The 20,352-nt window shown below is 43.4% G+C and overlaps 1 protein-coding gene across 1 annotated transcript in view; it reads right to left on the bottom strand.

The window, feature by feature from the left end:
• cacna1db (calcium channel, voltage-dependent, L type, alpha 1D subunit, b) overlaps positions 1-20,352 on the bottom strand; it is a 529,322-nt gene that overhangs the window by 202,110 nt on the left and 306,860 nt on the right. The window contains exons 15-20 of the mRNA XM_067998737.1: positions 19,765-19,885; positions 18,412-18,526; positions 17,479-17,569; positions 17,291-17,348; positions 14,093-14,219; positions 7,426-7,555 (exon numbers count right to left, since the gene is read on the bottom strand). Of these exons, the coding sequence (XP_067854838.1) occupies positions 7,426-7,555; positions 14,093-14,219; positions 17,291-17,348; positions 17,479-17,569; positions 18,412-18,526; positions 19,765-19,885 (642 nt within the window). The remainder of the gene's footprint in view (positions 1-7,425; positions 7,556-14,092; positions 14,220-17,290; positions 17,349-17,478; positions 17,570-18,411; positions 18,527-19,764; positions 19,886-20,352) is intronic.

The following is a 20,352-nucleotide window of genomic DNA, read 5'->3' as shown; positions in this document are numbered from 1 at the left end:
ACAAGTGCCAGGCAGTGACCATCTCCAACAAGAGAGAGCCTAACCATCTCCCCTTGACATTCAATGACATTACCATTGCCGTGTCCTCCACTATCAACATCCTGGGGGTCACCATTGACCAGACACTCAACTGGGCCAACCACATAAATGCCATGGCTACTACAGCAGTTCAGAGGCTGGGTATTTTGCTACAAGTGGCTCACCTCCTGAATCCACAAAGCCTCTCTACCATCTACAAGGCACAAGTCATGAGTGTGATGGAATGTTCTCCACTTGCCTGGATGGGTGCAGCTGCAACATTACACAAGAAGTTCTACACTATCCAATTGATCGGCACCTCTTTCACAAGCCTAAACTTCCAGCCACTCCACCATAGGCGTACCGTGGCTGCAGCCTGTACTATTTACAGGATGCACTGCAGCAACTCGCCAAGGCTTCTTCGGCAGCGCTTCCCAAACCCATTGACCTCCACCCCCAGGAGGACAAGAGCAGCAGGTGCATGGGAACACCATTACCTCCATGTACCCCTCCAAGTCACACACCATCCTGACTTAGATGTATATCACCATTCCTTCATCAAGGCTGGGTCAAAATCCTGGAAATATCTACACAACATTCAGGTACACTGAGAGCAAAAAATAAATACTGAGAAACAGAGAAATAAATCAAATTTATACTCAGAAACAAATGCAGAAGGAAAAAAGAGAAACTAAAGTGATTTGGGAGAGAAGTAAAAGCGAAGGAGGAGAGAGAGTGAGATTATGAGAAAAAAGAAAACAGAAATGAAGGAGGAGAGAGAGAAGCCAGAGTTTCCTAAAAAGTTTCAGTGTAACTATGGCATAAGAGCGAAGTTGTGCATTGTTTTCCTGAGGCAATTCACACATGATCGTTTGTGCCGCTTCCGAGATACATCTGCCGAAATCCGTTCATTTACACAGCTGTACTCCCATGCAAAAGACAAGATCGTGCAAGTTTCCTGGATAGACATGAATAATGCACCCAAAAATGTAGGCCCAGCATGGCTTTCATATTGGAGTAAATTAAATTTCTGGAGTTTGATCATGATTTTCTTTGCAATTTTTTTGAAATATTTTCTTATTGAGACCTGCACTATATTTAACCAAAGTGCTGTCAGTCTCAGTGCACGTAAATTTTTTTGGGCCCCTGCCCTGCCCTCCATGCATTCAGAAGGACTAAGCAGTTGGAATAGCCTTCCCAATGAACATACCTCTGTTCTACATAATAATGCAAGAGGAACAGGAGCAGCAGATGCAAGAGGGTCTGAGAGTGAGGCACCATGGATGAAGATATATTTCCCATATTGGTGATGCCGCATTTGCGCTTGTTTATCATCGGTTTTTACGTTTCGGCGTAGGCAATGAGCTCTGCAGGAAATTTAGGCATAAGAACCCATCGGCAAGATCAGTGCAGAAATGGGTGTAAATTTTGGCATAATCTCTGAATAAGTGCAATCCAGGAAATTCCGGCCCAATATTTCCAGACATACCATATCAGTACCCATGGCTGGAGGGGCGTGAGAGGTGACGAGAATTTTTGGTGGCTTGAACAAGTTTGAAAGGGTGGGTGTGGGCGGAATTTTTGACTTCTACCCGAAATGGGCCTGAAGACAGTGGAGCAGCCACACCCACCCAAAGTCGATGTTGGGAAGCCCGAACCATTTTCAGGTTCAGGTCTGATTAAAATATAACCGGCGAGCTGCGGGTGCTAAACAGGCACACTGCTGCAGCTCACCAATTGTGAGAGGCCAGGAAATCAGCCGACTCCTACATTGAGACAGCCGGCAGATTGGGCCGGGGGCAAGGAACCAATCTCGGAGAGGGCGAGCATGGGCTAGTGGTAGGCTGCATTATTTTTGTGGAGCCAGAAGGAGCACTCCTGATCTTCCTGGCCCCACAAATATACCCCTTTTAGGACTGCTAACTATGCTGTTCACCACCTGGTATAAATGCAGGAAGCGTGCACTGAGCAATCTGTATTGAATTTGTATCTGAAAATTGTAGTTGGGGTTATACAACTGGCATAGGACCCTGATTTGCGTATGCAACTAGATTCCTGCCTGAAAAAGGCAGGCATGCTGCTTGCCCACTTACAGGCACAGTTTGAAATTGCATCAGGCAGCCTTGGCATCCATGGGATGGCTGAGTTGCCTTCATGATTTTCAACTGCTAATGCCCACTTTCAGGCCAGCAGTTGAAAATTTCCCCGTGGGATCTGGCCAGGAAAACGTTGAGAACACTGACATAATTAATGCGCGCATATGCAGGAATCCATTTCTGATGAGCAAACTCCTGACTTTATTTCAGCATCACTGAAGCCTATGGATTGGAGAGAAAAGATGGACATCGAAACAGATGCTGTCGGGGAACTGGGGAAGGAAGAACTTGTTGGGGGGACCATCCTGTTGAAGGGCTCGGGAATAGAGAGAGAGATCCTGTTGTGGAGGTAGCAAGACATCTGTAGCTTTGTAGGGAGCAGAAAGTACAGGTGGTGTCAGGGTTTAGTGGGCCCATGGTGTAAAACAGGTTAGCTTCTGACTCATCATGAGCAATTGCATAAGAGATTCACTTGCAAATATAAAATATTTATATCCTGGTGAAATGAAGCAAACATTTATTTCACAACATCTTGATAAAATATTTTACTATTCAACAATATAACTCTTAATGTTCCATCTTCCCATCCAGACACACTCTGACGTTCCATCTCCCCATCCGGACACACCATGACAATTCATCTCACTGTCCAGACACTCCATGACATTCCAGGAAGAAGGGTTAAGACCGTTGCAGGCGGAAAGGTCAAGAACCAGCGGACATTAGATTTAAGATGATTGGCAAAAGAACCAAAGGTGACATGAGGAAAAGTGTTCTTACACAGCGAGTAGTTACGATCTGGAATGCTCTGCCAGAGGGGGTGGTGGAGGCAGATTCAATCATGGCTTTCAAAAGGGAATTGGATAAGTACTTGAAGGGAAAAAATTGCAGGGTTACGGGGATAGGGCAGGGGAATGGGACTAGCTGGATTGCTCTTGCATAGAGCCGGCATGGACTCGATGGGCCGAATGGCTTCCTTCTGTGCTTTCTATGATTCTATAAAGCCAAAAAACTGCAACTACTTATATACATTTTATTGTGTGGCCTACTTTTATTACAAGCCCTTTCATTTATGAGAGGACAGGGCCTTGCCTCACAATTTTGTTCATGCTACATTTTACACTATGTTATGAGGCATTCATTATTGTACATGCCTCTTTATAATAAGAAAATGCATAGCTCCTAAAGACTGTGTTATAATGAGCATGAGATGTAACTGTCCAGAAAATGTTCAGTATTTTCCTGTCTGTGGAATGTAAATTTGTTAAAAATTTCACTGAAAATTGTACCCGGTTAGAACACTTAAAAGTGGTCAGTTTTCTGACAGTATCACTGATATATAACAACAGCTTTTCCAGAATTGACTAATTGAGATTCAAAATAACTCATCATTTAACAGTATGTCAATACACTATGGCTGAACTTTCAAAGTTCCTTTCTTAAAACATTATGAAGCAACATCTTGTGGAACTTAATACCAAACAAGTAGCTCACACTTCCACTATTTCCAGCTTCAAAATTATGCCTGCAGAATGTCTCAAAAAGACAAAATAAAATCAAACAGAATAAATTCTGCAATAAAAACAGAAAATGCTGGAAATACTCAGCAACTCAAGCTGTATCCATGGAGAAAGAAACAGTTAATGTTTCAGGTCAATGGCCTTTCGTCAGAACTGGAAGAAGTTAAAGATTTAACAGTTTTTAAGCAAGTACAGAGCCAGGCAAAGGGTGGGAGGTGGGGAGGAGAGGAAAGAACAAAAGGGAAGGTCTGTGATAGGGTGGAGGGCAGGAGTGATTAAATGACAAAAGAGACGATGGTGCAAGGCAAGTAGGGACAAGTAAAGAAACAAAAGATAGGTCTAGAGGAGCTGTAAATGGCAACTGCAGAACCATTACTAGCACCCGCTGTCCGAAAAAATGGGAGCAGTGGTTGCAATCTGAAGTTATTGAAATCAATGTTGAGTTCAGAAGGTTGTAAAGCGCCGAATCAAAAGATGAGGTGCTGTTCCTCGAGCTTCATTGGAACATTGTAGGAGGCCAAGGACAGAGCAGTCAGAGTTGGAGTGGGACAGAGAATTAAAATGGCAAGTGACCGGAAGGTCAAGGTCAGGCTTGCGGACTGCGCGGAGGTGTTTAGCAAAGCAATCACCTAATCTGCGTTTGGTCTCCCCAATGTAGAAAAGGCTGTATCATGAGCAGCAAATACCGTGGCTACGAGAGCAGGTCAGAGGCTGGGTATTCTGCGGCGAGTGACTCACCTCCTGACTCCCCAAAGCCTTTCCACCATCTACAAGGCACAAGTCAGGAGTGTGATGGAATACTCTCCACTTGCCTGGATGAGTGCAGCTCCAACAACACTCAAGAAGCTCGACACCATCCAAGATAAAGCAGCCCGCTTGATTGGCGCCCCATCCACCACCCTAAACATTCACTCCCTTCACCACCGGCGCACTGTGGCTGCAGTGTGCACCATCCACAGGATGCACTGCAGCAACTCGCCAAGGCTTCTTCGACAGCACCTCCCAAACCCGCGACCTCTACCACCTAGAAGGACAAGGGCAGCAGGCGCATGGGAACAACACCACCTGCACGTTCCCCTCCAAGTCACACACCATCCCGACTTGGAAATATATCGCCGTTCCTTCATTGTCGCTGGGTCAAAATCCTGGAACTCCCTTCCTAACAGCACTGTGGGAGAACCGTCACCACACGGACTGCAGCGGTTCAAGAAGGCGGCTCACCACCACCTTCTCGAGGGCAATTAGGGATGGGCAATAAATGCCGGCCTTGCCAGCGACACCCACATCCCGTGAACGAATAAAAAAAAAATACAGTGTACTAAATTGAAAGAAGTACAAGTGAATCGCTGTTTCACCCGGAAGGAGTGTTTGGGGCCCTGGAGTCGGAGATGGATCACGTGAAGGCAAGGGAAGAGTGGAAATTGGAAGCAAAGTTGATGAAATTTTCCAGTTCGGGGCCAGAGCAGAAAACGGTACTGATACAGTCATCGATGTACCAGAAAAAAGTGAGGGAGGGGATCTGAGTAGGTCTGTTACCATTTACAGCTCCTCTAACCTATCTTTTGTTTCTTTACTTGTCCCATTATCACCCTCCATGCCTTGCACCATCATCCCTTTTGTCATTTAATCACTCCTGCTCTCCACCCTACCACAGATTTCCCTTTTGTTCTTTCCTCTCCTCTCCTCTCCCCCTTTCCCTGGCTCTGTAGTTGCTTAAAAACTGTTTAATCTCTAACTTCTTCCAGTTCTGATGAAAGGTCATCGACCTGAAATGGTAACTCTTTTTCTTTCTCCACAGATGCTGCCTGACTTGCTGAGTATTTCCATCATTTTCTGTTTTTATTTCAGATTTCCAGCATCCGCGGGTATTTTGCTTTTGAGAATAAAAGCAGAATACACTTGAGCCACCAAGCTTTGTTCTCTGTCCTTCAACTGTTCCTTCTGATTTTCTTCCCTTTTAGCCTCTTCTGAACAGTAACTTGGGCTGAGCAATGGCAGTTCCAAAGACAGCAACTACCTTCTGATACTTTGTCCGTAAAATCAGGGTTAGGGGTAAGTTTCCAACCTCCCCGGATTGTCCAGGAGTTTCCAGGAATGGAAGATATATCTCCCAGGCAATGCTGCTAGCAACTCGGGAGAAAAGTAGAGTTCGCACTTCGCATTCACAGTTCGCACCTGTGGTTTGCCCCTGTTTACTTTCTTCTCCTGCTCGCGGGTGGCCTCCTAGTCCTCTGGACATCTTGTATGACAGCTGCTGGCGTGAAACCACCAGCAAAGATACTCAACTACAGGGGCCCAACCTTTATAAGGTAAATGCAATAACATTTGCAAACGTGGTAAGTGTCACGTGATGAGATGCCATGCAATCCATGTCACGTGATCAGGTGTCACGTGATTAGGTGTCATGTGATCAAATCTCCAGGAATACCTCCAACCAGAGTTGGCAACCCTCCAGCCAAACCTGGTCCTATATTCATCCAGGATTCACACCATTTGTACTTGCAGCAGTAGCTACTAGATAGCAATCGAGCAGGAATCCAGCTCAATTTGTGGTAACTTACCCCATTGCCACAAGGATTGCCAATCCTGCTGGATTGTCCAGAATGGAAGATTGATCTCCTGAGCACTGCTGCTAACAGCTTAGGAGAAAACGAGTTCACATCGCGCTTCGCGCCTGCACACTTCCACTTCTCGGGCTGCCTCCAGCTTTGCCTGCAGGTAGTCTGAATGTGTTGACCATGCTGCATGCCAAAGATGGGACATACCGCTACTTCATCACCGAGCAGGTGAGGATGGTATGGGTCTACATGGCTATTTGGCTTGCGAATCGACAGACCATTCCTAAACCTCAACATAGCAGTGCTGACCTCCCTGTAGCTCGGGGATGAGAGGGGATTCCTGGGGCTGGCCTTCCAGTTGAAATTTAAATAGACCTACTCAATTTACACGAAGGAAGAAAGAATCCAAATCAGCGACTTTCAGCTGTCACACGTCAGAAATGTCAGCAACATGCCTCTTAAAGGGACAAGATATATGTAAATAGTCCAATATTTAAAGGGGAATTCCTCTTCCACAATATAATAATTCCCCTTCTCAAGAGCATTTTTCTTTGTTTTATCCCCCCAATTTTTCCCCTCCTCTCCTGAAGGCACTGAGTCTTGTTGAAGTATGGTTCTCCTGGTCACAACTCTTGCTGTGGTACAGTTCCCCTGCCTCTGACTCTCGCTGGGCTATGCTTCCCCTGGCACGGACTCTCACTGGGGTACAGTTACCGTGGCATTAACTCTTACTAGGGTACAATTCCCCGGCACTGACTCACTTGGGAAGGCTTCCACAGTAGCCAGCCGCCCCCGAGTGGCCATTCTTCATGTGCGAGCCCAATGTCACGAGGTCGAATGTTACGGGATCAAGCCTCCAGGAATGCGTCCAACCAAAGCTGGCAACCCTGATTGCCACTGCAGCCAAAATAGGTTAACTCAGCATAAACCAAGAATTGAATCTTGGCCCATTTTGACCTGTTTGACTCAATGCCCCACCACATAATGCACTTACTGATTGAGTCATTAATGAGGGAAATTCTGTGCCAGCAAGGTACTACACAACTCCCCTGTGTTGGTTTAAAAATGTACAGTAGTCCAAATCATTTATGAGCGTGTGAGACTAATTTTTGTTGAGTAAAATCAGCAGCTCAAGTGTATATCACTTAAGTGTGTATTGGAAATTCAACATTTAGAAGAACTGCAATAGTTGTAACCATTAAAGTAAAATATCTTTGTATGCCATCTACTCACGTTATTACGAAAGGAATGATTACGTATAGGGTCTTCTGCTGCCAAGGAAATGCTGCTGAGCATAATGAACACGAGGATCAGGTTTGTAAAGATGTGGTGATTTATAAGTCTGTGACATGCGACTCTGATCCTAAAGTATAAAGAATTAGACATTATTCAGGACATCATCCTTCTTTGAAGATAAGCAAATAAAATTACTTAATTACGTTCAATTACAATTTTCTAATCCCCCTTTTGAAGAAGTACATATAGCTTATTTCAGTTACTCAAAAGGTTTTAATAAACCTATGATTCATCTGGAGAAATTCAACATTGTTGTCCCTGTTTTACGGGTGTAAAAAGGGTGCAACGATAACTGATCTAGCAGTGCAACAACCCATGCCAGATCTGCGCATGCATTAAGGCGACTGCTAAACTCATCAGGGTCTTTTTTCAATACGACCCTAGAGGCCACCTAAAACAGGCATTAGCCCCTTGTATATGTTAATGAGGGGCCAAACCCCTGTTTAAGGATCCCTGGGAGAAATTTGTGAGTGCTGAGCGCAGCAGTCGCTGGGCCTGCTCCACTCAGGTTTTCAGGAGTTTGCTGTGGCCTAAACAGGGGCCACAAAAAAAAAACTTACTTTAATGTGGAGCCAAGAGTAGCAGGAGTACATCTCCCGGTTCCACAACACTACTGCAGGCCGCTGCTGGCCCAGGATCACGCCCACCTCCCATTCTCCTCTTCCCTCCTGCCCCCCACCCCGGAATTACATGAGGACTGTTGCTGGTGAGGCAAGCAGCCCAAATTCCACCCGGCTAGACAGGCGAGCTGTCTCTGGACACGTGACAGGTGTCAGCAGCTTGCCGCAATTATTACAATGAGGCCCAAAGCCCAATTTCTGTTAAGCCTCAGACCTCCTGGTTTGGTTGTGTGCTAAAAGCTTGGCGTCAGTTACGGACGGGCTATAACAAATTTAGCCCACAACATTTCTTCAGTTCATTTCTTTTCTTTGAAAGACAGCTCCTTCTTTTTTCTAAACAACTCTGTGAGGCAAGCACTGTCATCTGCTGTGAGGCCATTTGCTTCCAGGCCTCACCAAATGCATCTCAGAACTGGTGAGGAGGAAGTGCACAAGCGAGGCCTAGGTTGCTTTCCAGCACTGGTCTGTACTCAATGTCTCTCTAAAATGTCAGTTTTAAATTCTCATAGGTTAAAATTATGATATATAATATTAGTATCAAGTGAGTATATGAAATTATTGTGTCAACGCATGTAATAAAGGCAACAACCCATTTAAAATAAACAAACATGCTTGTTCCTAACGTTGCATTTTCCTGATTCATCGTATACCTTCAAAAGAGAGTTGAACTGGTTGCTAGTCGAGGGGCTGGAGAGTGGAGGGTGGGTGGGGGGGAGATCATGTCATACAAGAGGTAGGTACCAAATAACATAAGTCATGGTATTGAACAAAACTGAATATATTTAAGAAGGAGTTAGTTAGATTTCTAGACACAAAAGGCATCAAGGGGTATGGGGAGAGAGCGGGAATATGGTATTGAGATAGAGGATCAGCCATGATTGTATTGAATGGCGGAGCAGGCTCAAAGGGCCAAATGGCCCACTCCTGCTCCTATTGTCTATGTTTCTACGTTTCTATGTCAATGTGGTCTCCTTGGCTAGTTTCAATCGTCTTGGGGGATCGGAGAATAATTTTCCAGATTTTCTCCCCCTAATTTGCCTTGGGTTTTCATCTGTTTTTTCGCCTCTCCTAGGAGATTTCATGGACCTGGGTGGGTAGGAAATGATTTAATTGTGAAGCATAAGGCACCACAACTGTATGGGACAGGCTAGATGTACTAGCTGGTCTTTTCCTGGACTCTCCTACAAACAGTAAAAACATTCAAATGAGAACAACCATCACATTTCCTACAGAAAGCTTGGGCCAAATGCTCTTGTTTTGCTATTATATTATCTATATACTCAACAATTTAAAACTTGCTAATGGCTAAGGAAGTCTGCCTTTGTACTCTTTGGCAGCCAGTTAATGCTTATAATTTCATAAAAATAATCTGTAGGTATATCCAAGAATGTTTTAGATGTGATGAATATTGGTATCTAGGGAACAAGAGATTGTTTTACATAAACTATCCTGTACCAATTTCTCTTCATTAAATAGGTAAGTGCTTATGAGAATAGATATGTCTAAAACTAAATCTCCATGTACAAGATATGGGCCCTGCTGCAGCAGAGAAAGAGGAGGACAGCTTCTGAAGATATACTGTCACTTGATCTTACCCTTGCAGGCATCAGTTCATAAACTAACACCCCGTGAAGTTTAGAGAATCAGTTAGAATGGTCTGCACAGGGAGATTCATTGAGCACAAGTGCGCAGGACGGGCAGAGGGAGAGGATGACGAGCCCACATTCTCATCCTGCTGCAGTGGGTACAGACATTGACTTTAAGGGCCAGCCTATAGAAGAAGACTAATGGTTGTGCATTACCAACTTCTCAGTGCATTGGACTGCCTGGCCGGAAATTCTGTACACAACGCCAGACAATGTGGAGGAGTAAACCTCCAACCTGTGTCACATCATCGTGAAGGGAATGGAAATAATAGTCAACTATAGTCACCTGTGATCACCTCTATGCACACTGCAACAGAGCCCTCAGTTATGGAGACTTTGGTGACAGCTCTGACAGCTTAGATGGAAGCTCAGACTCCTGCCATTGTGGCTCTGAGTCCCAACGTCTCCTCCAGCTTGCAAGGCATGAAGAAAAGCATGGATAGGCTCTCCCAAACTGTCATATCACTCTTGCACTCTGTTCCGGTGCAGAGCAGTAGAAGTGCTGAGGTGCAGCTTCAAGCGAGCGGCAATGGCATCATGGGAGAGGCACCTGATGTCCTCTCTCAGGAAGATAGCAAGCCTTCTCCTCCACCAGCCCTTCAACTCGGTCCCTGTGTTGTTGCCAGACAACTGGCTGGGCCAGACTGCCCTGGCTGCCGCTGAGATGCTGCAGTTTGTAGTCAGGCCATTTAAGGCCAGAGCTCCTCAACTTCACCCACCATGGTCATCTCAAGTGCACTCAGTGGATGATCAGCAGCCTTCCATCTCCCATGTTGTAGCCACTGGGGTAACCTTGTACGTGCACCAGATTAGGCAAAATATCATTTAAGACAAGCACTAGGAGTTTGCGCAGATTGGCCTTTAGTTTTAGAACTCTCTTGTTACCAAATGAAAAATGAATGGTTTGGAACCAATTTCTTGGTTCGCACTGTTTCTTTGGATTTGTGTTTTTTTGACCATGCCGAGTGAAGTGATAGAAATGCCCATGCTGATGTTGAAGTTAAAGGCATTCATTTGGAGGATGTAAAGACTGCGTCTGACGATAGGAGGGACTGTTGGTGCAGGGGGGCAGGGATGATTCAACCAAAGCATTCTTCGATGATTTTCTGCCGTAAAACTCGAACAACTGCCAGGATTGGTGCCCTTGCTCTTCTTCAGCCTCCAGCTGTTCTTCCTGCTCTTACATCTCCACTTCTTCCTCTCCAGGTGGCTTTAAGGGTTGACCCCTTTGCAGGGCAAAGTTATGGAGCATGCAGCAAATGACAAAAGAATATGGAAACTCTCTCAGAGCTATATTACAGGACCCCTCTAGACCTGTCCAGGCAGCAGAACCTCTGTTTCAAGAGGCCAATTGTTTGCTCAATCAAAGCACTGGTAGATTGTAGCCCTCCTCTGCGTCTGTAGTCAGGTTCCTGACGGGTGTCATGAGCCATGTGCTCAGGAGATACCCTTTGTCCCCAAGCAGCCAACCTGACGCCTGATGGTCTTGGAAGAAGAGAGGGGGATTGAGGGCTGGCACAAGATAAAAACATCATGATAACTGCCAGGAAACCAGGCACACATCTGCATGATGCGCTGCCTTTTGTCAAACACCAACTGGTCGTTAAGTGTGTAGAAGCTCTTCCTGTTGATGTATACTTCGGGTTCTTGATATGCCCTGCACCTGGAGGAAGCCTGCTACCCTGGCGAAGCCCAGAGCTCTGTCTTCCTTTTTGCTGCCTCCATGGGGAAAGTAATGAATTTGTTTTGCTTAGCCAAGAGCACATTTGTGACCTGCTTGATGCAGCAATGCATTGCAAATGGACTGATGTTGTTATGTTACCTGTTTCAGCCTGGAATAACTCTGAGGCGTAGGAATTCAAGCCCAAATCACCTTCAGAGCCACAGGCAATGAAGTGTGTGCCTAGTGCTGGGCTGCAGTTAGTGCTATAACAAGTGACATAGGGACATAACTCTTCACAGGCTCCCTGTTGAAGCTGAACCGCCGGACACACTGCTCCTCAGTTAACTGGAGTTAAGATGTTCTGTTCCTGTATGCTCATATGGTGTAAGGGCTCCTGTGCCCACCCTCCTATATCTTCTTCTCCCAGCAACTGCAGGTCTCACCACTCTGATTTGCTGCTCGTCCTCCCCTTCAGCCTCCATTCCCAATGGCAGACCAAGCAGCACACCCATGTTGGCAGCGTAACTGTGCACGAGCACTTAGATCGTCCTGCAGATCTAAAAACAACCTCTCCACAATTTTCGAACTCAGCTAGAGCAGCCAACACAGACAGAATTAGGCCTAAAAGTCCACAAGTAGCCTAGAATGACTAACCAGAGACTTATCTGAATGCAGATGAGGATACCTTTAAATACCGCTGATGCAGTCTCCTTCCTGACTGTTGTCACCAAGGATTTGTGGGCAGCATTTAGAATGAACAAATACAGCATTCCCAAAATTTAATTTTGCAGAAAGGTCCTTAACTAGGTGCGGATTCTAATTAACATATATTTATTAGGCCCCTGTTGCTTTCAGGCAGGCGCCTGAATGGCTAAAAGTCGCACAAGTCAATATGGCATCCAGCGTAGTTCCACCACAGCACATGAAATTTGGAGATCTTACACTGATTTTACACCAGAAAAATGGGCGGCTAAGTTTAATTTCTCCCCTTTGCCTCTTCAAATGTGAAGTAGCAGGATGACTGTTGTCATGTTTAGAGTTGTGCACTAAAAGGGGTAGAGGAACAGGGAGATCTGGGGGTATATGTGCACAAATCGTTGAAAGTGGCAGGGCAGGTTGAGAAAGTGGTTAAAAAAGCATTTGGGATCTTGGGCTTTATAAACAGAGGCAGAGAGTACAAAAGTATGGAAGTCATGAATGAACCTTTATATGATGAACCTGGTTCAGCCACAACTGGAATATTGTGTCCAGTTCTGGGCACCCACTTCAGGAAAGATGTGAGAGGGTGCAGAAGAGATTTATTAGAATGATTCCAGGGATGAGGGGCTTTAGTTACGTGGACAGACTGGAGAAGCTGGGGTTGTTCGCCTTGGAACAGAGACCGTTGCGAGGAGATTTGATAGAGGTATTCAAAATCAAGAAGGGTCTAGACAGAGTAGGTAGAGAGAAACTGTTCCCATTGGCGGAAGGGTCAAGAACCAGAGGACATAGATTTAAGGTGATTGGCAAAAGAACCAAAGTTGACATGAGGAAAAACTTTTTTTATACAGCGAGTGGCTAGGATCTGGAATATGCTGCTCGAGAGGGTGGTGGAGGCAGATTTAGTCATGGCCTTCAAAAGGGAACTGGATAAGTATTGAAAGGAAAAAAATTTCAGGGCTACAGGGAAAGGGCGGGGAAGTGGGACTAGCTGGATTGCTCTTGCATAGAGCCGGCACGCACTTGATGGGCCGAATGGCCTCCTTCCGTGCCGTAACCTTTCTATGATCCTATGTTTAATTTTAGGGTTTTTTTTGAGCTCTTTGGATCTATCGTAAGCTATTTTGTGTAGGTTGATGGATAACTAAAATTGAACCTTTATATTTGTAAACATATAGGAAGAGGAAATTGATATAGTGCAGTATAAGTGACACAAAAATAATGGGTATATTTGTGTGGCTCAGTGCCATACAGTGTATGGATTGCATGTTCAATCCTATTCCTTGCTCAGTTCCTGATATCAGGTGTGCCAAATGCGGGATGCCAACCGGAGGCTATGGCGCCTCTCAGCAGGGAGGGGAGCAAAATCCGGCAGTAGAGGCATGAGTCTCGATGGACAGAAAAATAGGCAGAACTTACCTCAAAATAAAATGGTCAATATAAAAAAATATGTTGCATACTTATCTTTTTTAAACAATTATTAAATAAAAAGGGAAGCTAAAAGTGATGTTTACGAATTTACTTTTTCCCCCAAAATATCTTACAAGCAGGACCAGTTCCAGAGCCATGCACTCCCACTCCCTCTCCCAGCTTATTTAAAGAACCTCTTACTAGGAATTGGATCATGCTATATCGTATTCCTGCCTAGATGTAATAAAGTAAATTCATTCCAACCTGGCACTGAAATATAAAAGCAACAGCAACAATAATATAGTTTTCATTTGTTGTAAAACCGTGATAATATATTTTTATTTCTAAAATCGACAAAAGTAAAAATAACTTAGATTACTGCCGTGTGGAATATAATTGAACGCAGCAGTGAAGGCAATGTACATTGCAGAAAGATCACCATCACAAAATTATGCTACCATCATTTCAACAAATTAAAATAATTAGTGCTTTGATTGTACCAACCGCTAATCAATTACTAAATTCCAAATATAATTTTGAGTAAAAATATGCTATGCCATACATACGGATTGGTATTACTAAATATGAAGAAAGCACTCCCTTCTGGGATGGGTACAATTTTTTCCTTCAGGTTCAGGTCTGCTAATCTTTGAGGTCGAGGCCCAACTGGTACTTCTGGCTCATCATCATCATCTTCAAACAAATGAACAAACAAAAAAAGTGAAGCACTGATCCTTTCCTATGGTAACGATAAATAAAGCTGATTTTGTTCAAAGTATTTTTGGAAAATCCTTGTTTTAGTTTTACAAGTATAGAAGATTTGCACCTCCTTTCATCTAAAAAGTAATTTTCAAATGTAATATTTTCATAACAAATGAAAATAAAAACACATGTGATTTTTAGGTAATAGAGTGTTTGCCATTCTTTATAATTCAGTACAAAAATTTTCTTTTTTAAAAATAGAATAGAATTATATTATTTAATGTACACGGTTTCAAATCAGGCACTGATAAATTAATACTTCCATTATTTGAGAATTGCACAACATTGTAGATAACTATTGGTGTTAATATAATGAAATAAATTATTTATATCTCAAAATTAAAAACTATTGAAATTAATTACGCATATTAAACAAAGCACTGCCTATTGGTGAAATCATCAAGCCATTAAAAATAACAACAAACAGCAAAACAAAGTCAGGATTTAAAATGGTATTATCAAAATTCCATTCTACCTTGTACTAAATCAAAGATATCTAAGGAGGGACTTTAACCTCCAGGCGGTTAACCAGCAGAACGCAGGGGCCGACCACCCGATACTTGTGGCAGGAGGCCCAGTCTATTTAGAGGGCCAGGCCTCATTAATATACATCTGGCGAGTTGCACGCCACAAATGGATGGCCAGCTGCAGCTCGCCATCTCTGGGCCAGCGCAATATCGGGCAATCTGACCCAGCCGGCAGAAAGGTGGCATCCTGTAGACAGTACATACTGCAGCTACGTTACGCCAATGGTGGATGAGGTGCATGTTTAAACCAGTGGATGAGGTGCTGATCAAGCGGACTGCTTTGTCCTGGATGGTATCATAGGAGGTACAGCACAGGAGGAGACCATTCAGCCCATCGTGCCAGTGCCGGCTCCGGCTCTTTGAAAGAGCTATCCAATTAGTCCCATTCCCCTGCCCTTTCCCCATAGCCCTGTAAATGTTTTCCCTTCAAGTATTTATCTAATTCCCTTTTGAAAGTTACAATTGAATCTGCTTCCATCATCCTTTCAGGCAGTGCATTCCAGATCATTAAAATTCACTGAGTAAAAAAATGTTTCCTCATGTCCCCTCTGGCTCTTTTGCCGATCACCTTAAATCTGTGGGCTCTGCTTACTGACCCTTCTGCCACTGGAAACGGTTGCTCCTTATTTACTCTGTCAAAGCCATTCATGATTTTGATCACCTCTATTAATTTTCCCCTTAACCTTCTCTGTTTTAAAGAGAACAACCCCAGCTTCTCCAATCTCTCCACATAACTTAAGTCCCTCATCGCTGGTACCATTCTAGGATATCTCTTCTGCACCCTCCCTAAAGCCTTAACATCCTTCCTAAACTGTGGTGCCCAGAATTGAACAAATGTTGAGCTTCTTGAATGTTGTTGGAGCTGCACCCATCCAGGCAAGTGGAGAGTATTCCATCACACTCCTGACTTGTGCCTTGTAGGTGGTAGGGAGGCTTTGGGGAGTTAGGTGAGCCACCCGCCATAGAATACCCAGCCTCTAATCTACTCTAGTAGCCACAGCATTTACGTGGCTGGTCCAGTTCAGTTTCGAGTCAATTTTGACACCCAGAATGTTGATGATGAGGGACTCAGTGATGGTAATGCTATTGTGCTTAGCGGATTTCCAAGGGATTTTTGAGTTTGGAGCTTGATTGTTTCTGTTTTTTGGCCTTACTCACCCTAATTGAGCTCTCACAAGTTATCATGGGTGCCACTGTTGCTTCATTGTTTTGGCTGGAGTAACAGTTGGAGGAAGGGAAGCAGCAACGGCAGCAGCACCCTCAGCAGTCATGACGTGCAGCAGTTGAGCTTGTTAGAAGACAGCAGTTGAAGGGGACTGCTTGTAGAAGGCCGTACCCAATCCACAGGTTCTGTAGGCCAAGAGTCACTTTCCTGGATATGACTCTTCAGGAGTTTGTGCTTCACCAGGCAGGCTGTTGCTGATCTATTCAGCCTTCTGCAACAGGACCTGCTTCCTGCAGCCCAAATGGCCATGCTTTTCCAGTGGCTGTTTTTTGCCTCAGGTTTCTTCCAAGCGGTTACAAGGGACATCACTGAATCTCCCAGACTGCGTGTACAGCTGTATCAAGCAGGTCACCAGTGCCCTATTTACCAGAGTCAACCAATACATCACCTTTACCATGGATGCCAACACTCAAAATAAGTGAGCTCTGGGATTTGCAGCAGTAGCAGGCTACCTTCATATCCAGGGTATTATAGGTTGCATTCATGTAGCCACTAAAGCACCAGAAGACAAGCAGCAGCTTTCGTCAACAGGAAGAGCTATTGCTCAATTAATGTCCAGCTGGTGTGTGATCACCACAGAAGGATCATGCCAGCTTATGCCAGTTTTACAAACAGCTGTCACAACGCCTTCATCTTGTAACACTCCATCCCCCCACCATTCCACCTTTCCAGGCACACAAGAGAATCATTTCTATGGGGCAAGGGCTAATCCCTACATAAATGGCTTATGGCAACCCTCTGCAACTCCGGGTCATGCTCTTGGAGCTGACAATCTCAGCCCTCATTATTTGGGGCTGATCATTCTTTGCAGTCTTCCTGCCATTCATGAGTATGTCCCCCCTCGCCCTCACCTCTTCCACAGTACCTCCAGAGTGTGTGCAAAGTGGCTGCCACATTTGCCTATGAAACAACATGACTACACTTCAAAAGTAATTCTTCGGCTGTGAAACACTTTAGATGTCCTGAGGTGATGAAAGGCGCTAAATAAATGCAAATTTTTCTTTCTTTCTAACTGTTAGGAGGTTAGATGAACACAACTTCCAATTTTCCCTCTCTTCCTTTGAAGGTCAGTCTGAAATTTAGAACTCAACATGTGGAGAATGTCAGGTATAAATCTGTATCCTATCGCCCAGTGGTGCAGTGTATATGTATCATTAGACTATCCACTAGGCAGTATCGAAAGATCAGTATCTTGATTAGTTTATAGATATGAGTTTCTTTATAAAAATAAATGTCTGTTTTTTCCATACCTGGCACATCACTGGGTGGATAAGGATCCTTATCTTCTTCTTGTTCATCAATTGAAACCTGTCAAGCGTTAAAGAACACAATAATAAATTATTTCTTCCGAAAAGATTTCCAGAGTCATAACCAAAGATTTTGTTGTGCCATTTGAAGTGATTGAGTTTCCAACTTTATTTTATTGAAATAGTTTTACCTGAGTGCCAGTAAGTATTTTCCTGTCATTGTTTTCTCCTATTCCATCAACTTCATATTTCCCATCCTCTCTTTTCTCTGGACTGCCAGTTCTAAAAATGATACATTACTATATTTTACCATTTACACAATAAGAGAATGACACTTCTATCAAAACTTTATAAGGCTGTTCTAATTATTTTTAAAACTGACCAAATCTGTCATAAAATACTAACAGGCTGTTTTGTGATTATTTAGAACTTTTGATGTGTTTGGTATGATTGAGCATATTTCAGTCTAGAAACTGGCTACCATGAGTATTCTCTCTCTTTCTTTTCTCAGGTATTAGAAAAGCATTTGGATTCATGTAAGTTGTTTGGAGCTGTTAACTTCTGGAGATATGTGAAAATTATTGAGGGAAAAACAACTTAAAACTATTTATTTGAATATTTGCCCAACTTTTCCTTGTTATATTGCAGAACGACTCCTGCTTCCCAATGCCATGCTTCCTCCAGGTGAATTGGAACTCTGCATGGTCATAGTCAGTAGCAAATTGTGACCAGCTTATTAGGTTTCCTGACTTGTTTTCTTCCTCTCTAAGAATAAGCAACAATGGCTAAGGACTAAAAGGTGCTTTATCCATTATTTGACATTAAACAACAACTTACATTTATATAGCACCTTTAACATAATAAAACATCCCACAGTGCTTCACGGGACTGTTATCAAACAAAATATGACACCAAGCCACATAAGAAGATATTAGAACACGTGACCAAAAGCTTGGTCAAAGAGGTTGGTTTCAAGGAACACCTTGCAAAGACAAGTCAATTCAAATGTCAGTAAAATTTAAGATTTGAACTCATACATATTTGGTTGTGACTGCAGAATTACTTGAGATTTAGCTTCTTAGAACCCTGAAGGAATCTTATTGTAGAGTATGTTCATTAATTACCTGGCACTTTTTTTCCTTTCTTTTTCTTCCTCGGTTTCTTTTTGAGCAGTGTTTAGACTTTCAGCATCAGCCAAATTATCGACAGCAATGGCCAAAAAAACATTCAGCAGGATGTCTAGAGAAAATCACTTAAGGAAAATGTTAATATGTTGCATGCACCATCTAAATTATTTATTTGTTAGTGAAAGATAAATTCATCTTTTTTGTGACCCATTAAGAGTGAATCATTGTTCAGCTTCAATATTAAGAGGATTTCATGCCATTTAACAATCTAAATATTACAGAAATTAGTTCGCAACTGACAGTACCCACAATATCAAATAAAACATATCAGTTCAAATGTGACATTTATTAGATTTTGCAAATAGGTGTATAATTCCATCAGTTAAAGATAAGCAGCAGCAGAAACCATAACCTTGATTTTAACTCGGAATGTGAGTGCAGCATGCAGGCGCCAGGGCGGGTGGAAAGCACCCATGACGGCGTAGTGGTGAGGCCTGCACCATTTTAACTCTGGGCCTCATTGCCATTTTCCATGATGGAATCCCACCCGAACCCAGCAGGAATGATGAGGAGACCGATGGGCAAGAGCAGCAGGAGGCTACCGCCAGGGACCCGAGAGATTGCTTCCCGGCATTGAGGTAAGTGGTGAGTTGAAGTCCGGAAGTGATCGCGGTTGGGGAATGGGTAGAGAAGGTTCGGGCATGGAAGGCCCAAGGTTTCTATGTGGGGCCAAGAGAAGCACTCCTGCTCCTCCTGGCCCACAAGAAAACCTTTAAAAAATGAAAAATTTGAACTTACCACGGACTTGTCTGGCCATGATCCTGCTCACCACTGGCTTTCACTGGTTCCTCCGGCAGTTAAAATGCCTCGGAGTCTGAATGACATCATCAGGCCCAGATATTAAATATTAATGAGGTCCCCACCTTCCTGCGGCAGGCGGTCCTTGCGCTGCCACAAATCTGGCAGTTAAACTGGCAGTGGGCGGGAGCCAGTCAGTAAAGCAGTGGGAACTACCCAACCACCATTTTAACCACCTGCTCACCCCATTCCTGCTGGACAGGCAGGGTTAAAATCGCTCCTGTTGCCTCCTCTGGTATAGAAACTTAGACCACATTTGAATGCATTGGATTTTTAAAAGCGTGAAGAAGGTGAAACAGAAATTGGTAATATTTTCCTCTGTTTGCTAATGCTAGTGGAAAGAAAAATCAGCATGAGTATAAAGTGAGAGTATACACACATTGATCTTCTTGTGAGCATTAGTGACTGGAGGAAAATATATTACTTTATCTTTTAAAACGAAAGCTGCCAGTTTAAGAGTATCTTATCTGTCATACTGTCTGAGAAGGATACAGTTACCACATATGAACAGAATGATAAAGTATATACAAACTATCATCCCTGAGGAGGACGGTCCACCATATGCCATAATTCCATCATACATCACCATATTCCAATCTTCGCCAGTTAAAATCTATTTGAATAAATCAAAAAGTTTTTCTTCATCAAATATGCACAAAAATAGTACTAAATATTAACAACTTTTAATTTTAATACATTATATCTTGTTGGTAACAAATTAATATCTAAAATTTAATAAATTAACTATGCATAACAGAAAAGTACTCTTCCTCCATTTTAACTAAACCTGCACGATGAACAGCATGCTGAGCACCAATGTTTGGTGATGCTATGGAGTATGGGATGCAGGTTTGATCCCACAATCCACTGATTTCCTGATCTCAGCTCTTTACAATAGGGAGGCACTGAATGGAATCCAGACATCCCCCCAAAGGTGATGGATACAATAGAGCAGACTTGGCATCAGGCCACTTCAGACCTGTTATATTTGCTTGTACTATATAAACGTGTCTTTTTACATTTTTTTATATTTCAAAGTACCATTTTGTATATATTTTGTATATGGTGAAAGGCAATATG

This window comes from Heptranchias perlo, chromosome 17 (assembly GCF_035084215.1).
Source record: "Heptranchias perlo isolate sHepPer1 chromosome 17, sHepPer1.hap1, whole genome shotgun sequence".
NCBI classification, from domain to species: domain Eukaryota; kingdom Metazoa; phylum Chordata; class Chondrichthyes; order Hexanchiformes; family Hexanchidae; genus Heptranchias; species Heptranchias perlo.
The sequence above is the reverse complement of the archived record's forward strand: the minus strand, read 5'-3'. Positions and strand labels throughout refer to the sequence as shown.